The 10,144-nt window shown below is 41.0% G+C and overlaps 1 protein-coding gene across 1 annotated transcript in view; it reads right to left on the bottom strand.

Moving 5' to 3' along the window:
• lama5 (laminin, alpha 5) overlaps nucleotides 1-9,804 on the bottom strand; it is a 124,594-nt gene extending 114,790 nt beyond the window's left edge. The window contains exons 1-2 of the mRNA XM_020609069.1: nucleotides 9,026-9,804; nucleotides 3,965-4,117 (exon numbers count right to left, since the gene is read on the bottom strand). Of these exons, the coding sequence (XP_020464725.1) occupies nucleotides 3,965-4,117; nucleotides 9,026-9,334 (462 nt within the window). The 5' untranslated portion in view covers nucleotides 9,335-9,804. The remainder of the gene's footprint in view (nucleotides 1-3,964; nucleotides 4,118-9,025) is intronic.
• Nucleotides 9,805-10,144: the final 340 nt, after the last annotated feature.

Raw genomic sequence — 10,144 nt, forward strand, 5'->3', positions numbered from 1 at the left:
GGGTGAGAGAGATCTGGACGTGTAATGTAAATTTTACCTGTGATCCTCTGAATAAACCAGCACGGTTATTTTTTATAAAATCTAAAGCTGTCTATCTCGTCTTATTGTGAGTTCCTGGTTCAAAAGAGCCGGAAGAGGCTTCATAGAGAAAGATAGGCTTATAGGACATACTCCAAAAAAGTCATCATGTTTCCAGATTCCAGCCATAAAAATGACCCAAATGTTCCACACGCTACTGTGTTTTTGGGCCCATTTTCCCTATTCCAATATCCCATAATACTCTGCGCCCAGACAGGTTCCGGTGTAGAGAGTATAGCGGACATCTGTGAGAAAATAGCAACACCACGTGTTGTCGAGTGTAAAATTAAATATAAGAGAATTATCTGTACTGCTCCGGGCTGTACAAATGAATCTGGGAAAGGTAAGGCTCAGAATATTAAAAGGTCGTATTACATTTTCCCATAAAATTACACAAAATGCCTCAAACTTTGGAAGAAGCCAATCCCCCGAGCCACCTGACATCTACAAAACAATCAACCAGAATTTGCTCAAAATATAGTATGTTTCTAATAAAAATGCATATGTAGAGAAATAATGGATAATAATATATTCACTGTTTTACAGCCACTCATTTTCCAGTGATTCTCTAGGGGAAAAATGCTTTTTATGCCAGTGTGTGTTATGAGGTGATTGCGGAAGTTGTAGTCACTGTTGTAGTCAGAGTGTAGAGTTTGGCCACTATTCTTCACAGCCAAGCACTGTTGCTGGGTGCTCGTGTTTACCATGTTACCACAGTTAGGAAAAAAAATAAAAATAAAAAGGTTATCAAGAGCATTCACTAATATTCAGATTCAAATCTGAGCTACAATTAACAATGCATCATAACAACATGCCATGCATTTTTGCTTTGTTATTAAATGTTAAACAGTGTTTTTATCTATACACGCTGACACACTGGTGGAAAAAACAGATGCTAACGTAGAGTATGTTAGCAACATGGCTAACCAAAACAGAAAGGAAACACTGCAGGCTGGAAATGTGACTAAGCCCACTCACGTCGTATTGTACATGCCTAAATGACACTCCGCATGCAACCCCTCGCCCAACCGCTTGCTTTGGGGTTGTATTTCAACACACTCAATGTAAATGCTCGCTTAGGGGTAGTGTAACAAGCCTCCCCTCTGCGGGTTGAGACAGGTTAACTGACATTCCAATCTCTCCCTTCTCTCTTTCTCTTTCATTCAGGCAAATGTAGGGGGTTGAGGTATGTGTGGAGGGCTCTCAAACACTCTTGAGCCCTGTCATTGGCACACATGCATACGCACACGCACGCACGCACACACACACACACACACACACACACACACTTTCAGTCTAATGTAGATAGTAAATATTTTGGTCAGATGCAACACTGGAAATGGAGCGCCAAAATAAAACTGAAAACAAAGTTCATGGCTATTTCCTGTTCTGTATTATATATAACTGCACTATGATGTGATACAGTGAAAGCTTTGCATTACATCCACATGCTGTTGAAAAGAAAAAGGACCCAAGGACAAAAAAAGGGGCTACAACTTACATTTTACATTTGTGAAGACTGTCTTTTTTTAAAAACTGATTTATTGTTTAGTCTATAAAAACAAGTGTTCAAAAAATGTGAATTGAGATATTTTGTCTGACCAGCAGTTAGAAACCCAAAGACATAGGCTACTAAGGTTTAAAAATAAAGGATATGCGGTGTGAAAAGAGGAACCTCAACAATTTAACAATGCATTTCTACATGGAATTGTTGTGGTAGGTATAAAAACAAAAAAAAAAAAAAAAAAAAATGCATATAAAAGTTAAACTGCTGTTTATATAAACCTGACATTAGAAACGACTGTCCGTCTAAATTTTCACCAGAACTGAGACACTTGACTACAACTGAAACACTTAATTTTTCCAAAAGTAACTGGTAACTATAATCATTACAATCATTTCAGTGATTGTTCACACAATGAAACAATGCCAAACATTCTCTTATTCCAGCCTCTGGAATAAGATGTTTTCTGTCCTTCGTTGTCAAATATTACTGTAAACTAAATATTTGGGTATTTGGATGTTTGGTTTTGAACAAAACAAGACATTAAAAGATACCCAGAAGTCAGATGTTTGTGAAATAAATGATAGCCAAAACAGACTTAGTTAACCTTAAAACAACTGTAGATCATAACCATTTTCCTAAATTTTGCCACTGATAAAGTGCGTGCTTGAAGACAGTGTATTATAACGGCACTGTGGGGGAAAAGCATCATCATCCTGTCAACATCTGTTCGTTGCCAATGTGGTTATGAGAACAAACTGTGCTGGGCTCTGATTGCATTCATTTTGTTCTTTAAAAGGACTTTGTATTCATTCTTTTACAACTTCCACAAGGTAAACAGGCTTATAAAAGCTTTTACAAACTACACAGGAAGTGACAGGCACAGCTCTCTGCTTCTCTATTGAGACCCTCACACTCAGAGAGAGAGAAAAAGAGGAAAGGAAGAAAGCAAGGAGAAGAGGGATGGATGAGAGAAGGGGAAACTGAATACCACGACAGAAAACACACTTGTCAAGGACACGAGTGCACACACACAGTGAATATCTCTCCACTGATGAATGAGGAAACCACTCGAGCATGAGAGCCTGGCACAAAAGACTAGCATTCTGAAGCATAAAAAGGTTGTTCAAGAGCGATGTTCAAAAAGAACACTAAAAGGTTAACTCAGAGTACTGGGAGACAAAGCATGAAACTTTTCTCTACTGTGTATGTGTCAGAATGTTTCCTTGTGCATGTGAAAGTGTGTGCAGTATGTGTAGTTGTAAATGTGTGTTGTTCTGATAAAATCTTTACAACAAGCAGCTAGAACAAACAAGGCCTCCTGCCAAGAACAACAGCTCAGACTGAAGGATTTGTTGATTTTTCATTTGGATCACTGAGCTTTAGGAGGCCAATTTACCACTGGGGTTATTTTACATTCACTGTCAGAATGAGAAAACTTCATCACAGTGAGGTTGCAATCATCACATTTTGTTTTTATTAATACACCAACGGTTCCAACTCTACCAAGAGTAAAAACATTTTTGTGATGTTGCAGGAATTTTTCTAATTCCCAGTGTTTCTGCTCAGGTGTTCTTTTTATGTTTAAATTTAGTTTTTTTTGTAAATTGTCAAAAAGCCAAAATATATTGCTCATGATTGATTTATAAAATCAATAAAAGGGTAAAACATCCAAGGGGGTGAATACTTTTTATATGCGCACTGCACCTTAAAGTATTTATAATCTTTCACATCTTACAAAGGGGGCAACTTTGTGGTTCAGTGGGTAGAGCAGTCATCTCCCAACCAGAGGGTCGGAGGTTTGAATCACGGTGCCTACAGTCCACATGTCGAAGTGTCCTTGGGCAAGACACTGAACCCCCAAGTTGCCCCCGATGGTTAGAGCCATCGGGGTGACTTGGCACCACAGATGGCTGCCTCGGTTCTGTACCGGATACAAATTCCTTGTGTGTAACATACTTGGCCAAATAAAGGTGATTATTATTATCCAAATAAAAGCTGAATTAAAATTGAATAGCTGCTGAATCGAAATCACTCTGGACTGCAGGCACCGAGATTTGAACCTCCGACCGGGAGATGACTGCTCTACCCACTGAACCACAGTCGCCCCAACCTCGCCCCCTAACCTGGCTCAAACTGGCATCACAGTTAAATGAAACTGGAACATGGTTAACTCGGGTGTGACTTCATTGCCTGCTCCAGCCTCGGGGTTCCATGGTAAATAGAATGTGCCATAAAATCTCAGGAAAAATTCTGTCACTCCAGAACTCAGAGGAAGAGTAAAAGCAGAGAGCACATCAGAATGGAGCAGCACACTTTTCTCTTTCAAATGAAAACTGTAACCACCCATAACCCATGTGCATGTTTCAGTAGGAGTCCTACCTGTCCAAGGTCCAGGGTGACATTGACCTCATTGTACTCTGTGCTGCGAGACAGAGGTGGGCTCTGCCACCATCGCTCTGTCCCATCGATGGCATTGGTGATGGGGTGGGCACGGTCACTGTCGCCCTGGCTGCAAATGTCACAGTACTGGCCCTGAAAATACAGAGGCAGACATGCATCCAAGCTTGAATCTTTAGTTGAGTATATGAGGTTTGAAAGGCTGAAACTTTACCATACACATTATCAAAGTGAAATTCCATACATGAGACCTTGAGAAAACAGCTTTTCTGAGGTTCTCTCAGAGAGAACAGTCTTCTTGCAAACCTGACATCAAAAAGGCTTCCTGGGAGTTCACTTTCCAGCTGTTTCAACCAGATTTAATCAACCGCTGCTGTATGACGCAGCATCCTAGGGATTATGTGCTTTTAGCAGTGAATCCATGTGTCCTCTTGACTGGCTAATATATGCCTAAGGTATCTACCAGTCCTATGACCATGCATGTTTTGGTGGTTGAATTATTGTTTGATGATGAGATATTTCATCAAATCTCAGACAATGACATTGGTGCTTCCATGGGAGTCTGCAGGGTTTGACTCCAGGAAGCCAATACCATCAAGGGATTCACCAGATTCACCAGCTTCAACAGAGATGGAGGAACTAATCAGTGGAACATCTGCTGTAGTCTTTGTTAATATATCTAAATTTATTTGAGGGAAAAGGCACATAATCATATTTTATAGTTTATTTAAGCTCTTATTTGCAGATCTACTGTAGAGAATGAATTTCAGGGTTTTGCTCAAAGATACTTAAACAGGGTTTTAGTGATCAACATAAGTTACTGTGGGATTTGACCCTTCAGCATTTTAGTAACAGCCCAGATTGTCTAACCAGTCACATCTGCAGCACAGTGTTTCAAAGTCACATCTATGAAAAGAGGAGTTTCCTTTCACAACAATGTCCCTGAAGCTACTGTCTTGTATTTCAACAAAAAAGTGACTCCTCTCGGGTTACTGTAACAGTAAGGCCCTAGCCTGTATTGTCTATGTGCTAGTAGGCTTTATTTGTTTCATAAATTCAGTCTGTGCCTTAGTCTGCCTGCTTTATGTTAAATCTCACAGTTTACAGGTTGATATGACAGATACTGTACTATCATATATGAAAAAAGGAACAAAGATAGAAATTCAGCATTTACGCTGTTACTCCAGCTGACACTACCACAGCCCTCTGGGGCTAGAAGTAATGAACAATAATGTACTTTTGTCAAAGTTTTAAAGTAACAATTTGCTCAAACATTTTAATAGGTCATTTCTTCATTATCATTATATCCAAATGTCAGGAAGTTTGAATGCCAATATACTCTCAAACCAAACAAGGTTTAAAGCTAGCTTTATACATCAGGCTATACCCTCAGCAACGGCCAGTCGCTACATGTAACACCCTGTTTCCATTTCAACTGTCTGAACAGCAGATGTGACATTAGATATTCTAGCTGCATTGTAAGTATTTAAAGGAACATATAAGTGTTTTCTTCCCTGCTTAACATAAACCATGTGTACTTCATATTTTTGCTGACATTTCCCAATTCATACCAACAACAATATAACTTCAACAACACTAATAATGTTTACTTGGATTGATAGCATGACATGCAGTCTCTGCCTGGTGATTTTCACTATGTAGTAAAAGGAATGAAAACAAGTGTTGCCTGGAGGGTATAAAGGTCAGTTAACATGTTCAAAAATCATAAAACACAATAGAGTGCCTTAAACATTTGACCTCAAGCAGAGGTGGGCAGGTCCAGCTCACTTCTAAGTTGCCTCTTCACTTTAAGCTAAATCAGTTTAGCTGTTTAAGCATTTAATTAGTGCTGGCTATGTAAGCATTAACAAGCAAGGACCTGAACAAGAGCCCAGGTAAGGAGATGTTATCGCTGCAGGTCACTGAGGTCAGAGGTCACTTCTCACTATCTAACTCCACCTCCCCCCACCCCCATGCCTCTACACACATCCCAGAAATCAAATTACTCCCTCATATTTGTACCAATTCCTCAGATTAATACATCATCACTTTCACCACCCTTGCTGCTAACCACATGGACAGAATTCAGTCCAATTTTGATGTGTGGTTACACTCTAGGTTACGGCTGTTACACAACATTATGTTAGCTTTGCTGCCCCCATTAAGGGATTACCAAAGTGCAACAACTAATTTCTCAGCTTTCTTTCTCTTGTCGCTTCTTATGAAAAGCATGTTAACAAAACTCCCACCTGAAAATGAGTGCATTCTCCCCTCTCACTGTGGTACCTACTTTTATTCAATCACTTCTCATCCCCCTTCCCAGTTCTTTCATTACTCCCACCTTGAGGTGAACAAGCAAAACTTTGTCTCTACCTGAGTGAGGAATCCATGTCCCAAGGATAGAGCCAACGTGTTACTCGGTCAGCATCAGCCACTTTATGTAATCTCTTTTTTCTATACCATAATGCATAGCCGTTCTTATACTAACACTACTCTTGTTTCTCTCTTTCTACTTGACATCTGTTTGTCTTTGACCTTCTCCTTGTACCTCTCCTGGTCTTTCTTCCTGTCTGTCTCACCCTCTCCTGCTTCCATATTACATTACATGAGAATTTTATGAAATTAAAGCTGCGTGCACTGGGTCAGATTTTCAGGTGGCAATGCAGTTGTCTTTATTGATCATTAGCAATAACTGAGCTCCACAGATTATTGTTAACAGGTGCAACCACCAGTCACAGCTCAGTATCTGGTGGCAAGCACCGGTCCCAGGTTAGTGTAGTTTACCCGTGTAAGGTTACAAAGCTTCTGGGTAATAAACTCCTTAATATTCAAAAATGTACAAACATCTTGCTGCTATCTGGGTCCAATGATGTGCAATATATCTCAGTGTAGATGAAAACAACAACAATACTAGTTGTCTACAAACATGCTAGTGTCTCTACGAGGCTGTATTTAGACAGCTGTGCCTTCGGCTAAATGCTAATGGCACCATGCTGACATACAATGAAAATGTTAACGTACTGATGTTTAACAGGTATATTATTTACCATCGTCACTATCTTAGTTTAGTTTTAGCATCGTTTGCCAAACCTATGTTTATTTCTAAGGAAATGACTGTACACAAAAGTACAAATTAATAATGATGTTCACTGTGGTTTAGTTAGGAACAGAAATCTTTGATTTGGCTTTAAGAAAACAAGCAAAGCAGGTCTTAACCCACAAACAGCCCACTGAAGATGTGACCAAAATGTCCTCACTATGTCCAGTATCAATCTAAAATGTGTCCACACAGCCATTGAAAAATGTGTATACAGGCACACACACACAAACACACAATCTCGAGTTGTCCTCCTGCTTTTAACTAATCAATTTCGAGTTGTCCTCCTGCTTTTAACTAATAAAACCACTTTCATACCTTGCTGACAAATCAAAGCAGGATTAACCTCAACACAGAAATGTATGTGTTTTGTGTGTGCGTGCATGCTGTTCATGGGGTGCGGTAATCCAGTGAGTGGGCAGAGCCACAATAGCTCAGCAAACTGGGCCCTCTAAGCCCAAACACATAATGTTCTATTCCTTAAGCTAATGACTAGAATTCTCAGCTTATTTTGGAGATTTCCTGAGCTAATTAAGCATCAACATAGCTGGTTCAACCAAACATCTGTCAGGAGGCAGCTTCAAAAGGACGGACAGATCTGACCGGACAAATGCTGCAGAGGGGCAATTTTGCCAGCTGAACTTAAGTCAGTCAAAAAGACACCTCCTATTCATACCTCTAGTGATCTATCCATCTCTGACTCACCAACTTTACATCAGCATCTTTTTGTCTGATTGCTTTCAGTTAGGGTGTACAAAGGTACAGTGCTTATTAGCATGCATGTCAATTGTTTGTAAGCACTATAGATGAGCTAAAACAGAAGAAGCACTGGGGTTTAGACAACAGATTTAGTAGGAACCTCCACAGGAAGCATCGCTCAGGTCTTGATAACCTCACAGTATGAGAGCAAAAAAACTCAGTCTGATTGGAGGACACAGGTCAGTCACTGCAGGAATGTGGGGAACCAGTGGGAAAGACAGAGAGACAGAAGACAATATACCTGCATATGAAATCCCAGAGGGTTGTCTTAATGGTTAACACATGAAACTGTGTGTTAACTATTAATACCTGGAGGCTTAATGGTCAAACACATAGTGGGTCTGCTCTTGGTTCATCGGAAGGCTCATAAACTCATCATCACATTAAATGCTCATTTATAAAACACATACAATGTGTGATGTGAAAACCTAACCAGCAGTGAACCTGTCCATTCTAAGTGAAGCGTAGCCTCACCTGTTGAAAGTGGCCTATGCGGAGCCTTGCCAAGGAGCAGTGCATGAAAAAATGACTTGGCAGACCAGTTTGATATTCATGCACACTGCTGACCCCCTCTGTTCAACTCTCTACTCTGAATGCAATCACCTGTGCAGGCTGGCCTAAGGTTTGATGTAAGCGTGTTAAAGCCCTTACCAAACTACAGTCAAACCCCCTTAAACATGATAAGATCACTCTCAGCTCATGTATGCTACCACACAGAAACACTCCAGGAACAGTAGTTACTGTAACCCCTTTACAGAACACCACAGGCTCACCTAGGAATACCACAAGAATACTATAACAACACAGTACCATATAAAAATTCAGCTGACACGAAAATGTCATTATACACTCACAACTGGAATACTATAGAAGTACTACTGCCATTAAGCAAACTCTATTACGTGCACCACAGATGTGCACGTCCCCAGTGCAGCCTACTACTGTGGGTTACAAGCACTAGGCGTCATGACAATATTAAGGGAGATGCAATTAAGCGCCATATGAAGTCACTTTAAGCGGACTGTCGACGGCCTTAGAAGTGCAACAGGAATATTTAAGGGATATTATGGGAACACTGATGCAAATAACCTTACCTATATGAGAAGGAACACTTTGGGAAATAAAAACTCCGTTGAGTCCAATTACGTTTTTGAGTCACATAAGGTGACAAAAGAGCTTCGCCTCACCTGGATGGTCTGGCTCGGGTCTCCGGACACCGGGCCTCCGACCAGTTTGCAGTACAGGTCCTGCACCGTCCTGCCGCTGTCGTCCTCCCCGCAGGTCGCTGTAGCAGTGATCTTTGTGCCCTCAGCCAGATTGAAGTAGGGCGGGTGCAGGCTGTAACCGTTCACCCCGTTGTTCGGCAGCTCCTGAGCCGACACCAAGAAGCAGCAGGTCAGTAAGAGCGGCCAGAACAGGAGTAACGCGATCCGCGTCTGTATGCGCCGAGTCGGGGAGAGCGCAGCATCGAGCGGCGCCGCTCCGCTCGCCATCATGTCCACCTGTCCGCTTCGACTGGAAAAGTTTGAGGAGTAAACTAGTGTGAGTTTAAGATGAAATGACCCCGCTAACTTCTGTGAGAGAGGCGCATTGGGAGGGAAAATAAAGGCCAATATAAACTAGAAAAGAAATGGAGAGGAGGCGAAGTTAGGTTGTAGTCCTGGTCAGCGGTGCGTCGACGTTTCCGTCCTCTCTCTCCCTTTCCCTCTGTGGGGCTCCACCAAGTGTCCACTCCAGCTAAATCTGTAGTCACTCACCCTCCCCTCTGTGTTGGCCCGTCCCCAGTGCTTCTATCAGTGCTTTTGTGTGGTTATGTTACCTCCTTCTCTTTGTGCACTCTTCACAGTTTATTGGTTCAGCTAAATGAATGTTAAAAGGGGGTGGGGGTCTACTGGTTGACCGGATCTTTGAATATGTTACATTTATCAATATTTTATTTATATTTTCCCTTCACCTTTTCCCCTTACTTACTATGTCCATCATCGCTTACTTTCAACTTTCATGTCTGTTCCTTTCTTCCTCCCTATTTTCTCTCATTCCTCCTCTTTTCTCCTCCCTCCTTTTCCTTCCATCCTTTCTCGATCTCTTCCTTTCTCCTATTTTTCTTTCCTCTGTCCCTTCTCCTTCCTATTTTTTACCAAATTAGTTATTTAGCATATTTACTTATGCTGCTGTATGCAATGTTGTTGAACTAAGTTTCATTGTATTGTTTTTTTTTCAGTGCTGTTACTCAATAAAGTATATATGTACAGTATGTGTCCATCCATCCATCCATCTCATGGCTGTCAAACCACTAATTTCTTTGC

This window comes from Monopterus albus, unplaced genomic scaffold (assembly GCF_001952655.1).
Source record: "Monopterus albus unplaced genomic scaffold, M_albus_1.0 scaffold98.1, whole genome shotgun sequence".
NCBI classification, from domain to species: Eukaryota; Metazoa; Chordata; class Actinopteri; order Synbranchiformes; family Synbranchidae; genus Monopterus; species Monopterus albus.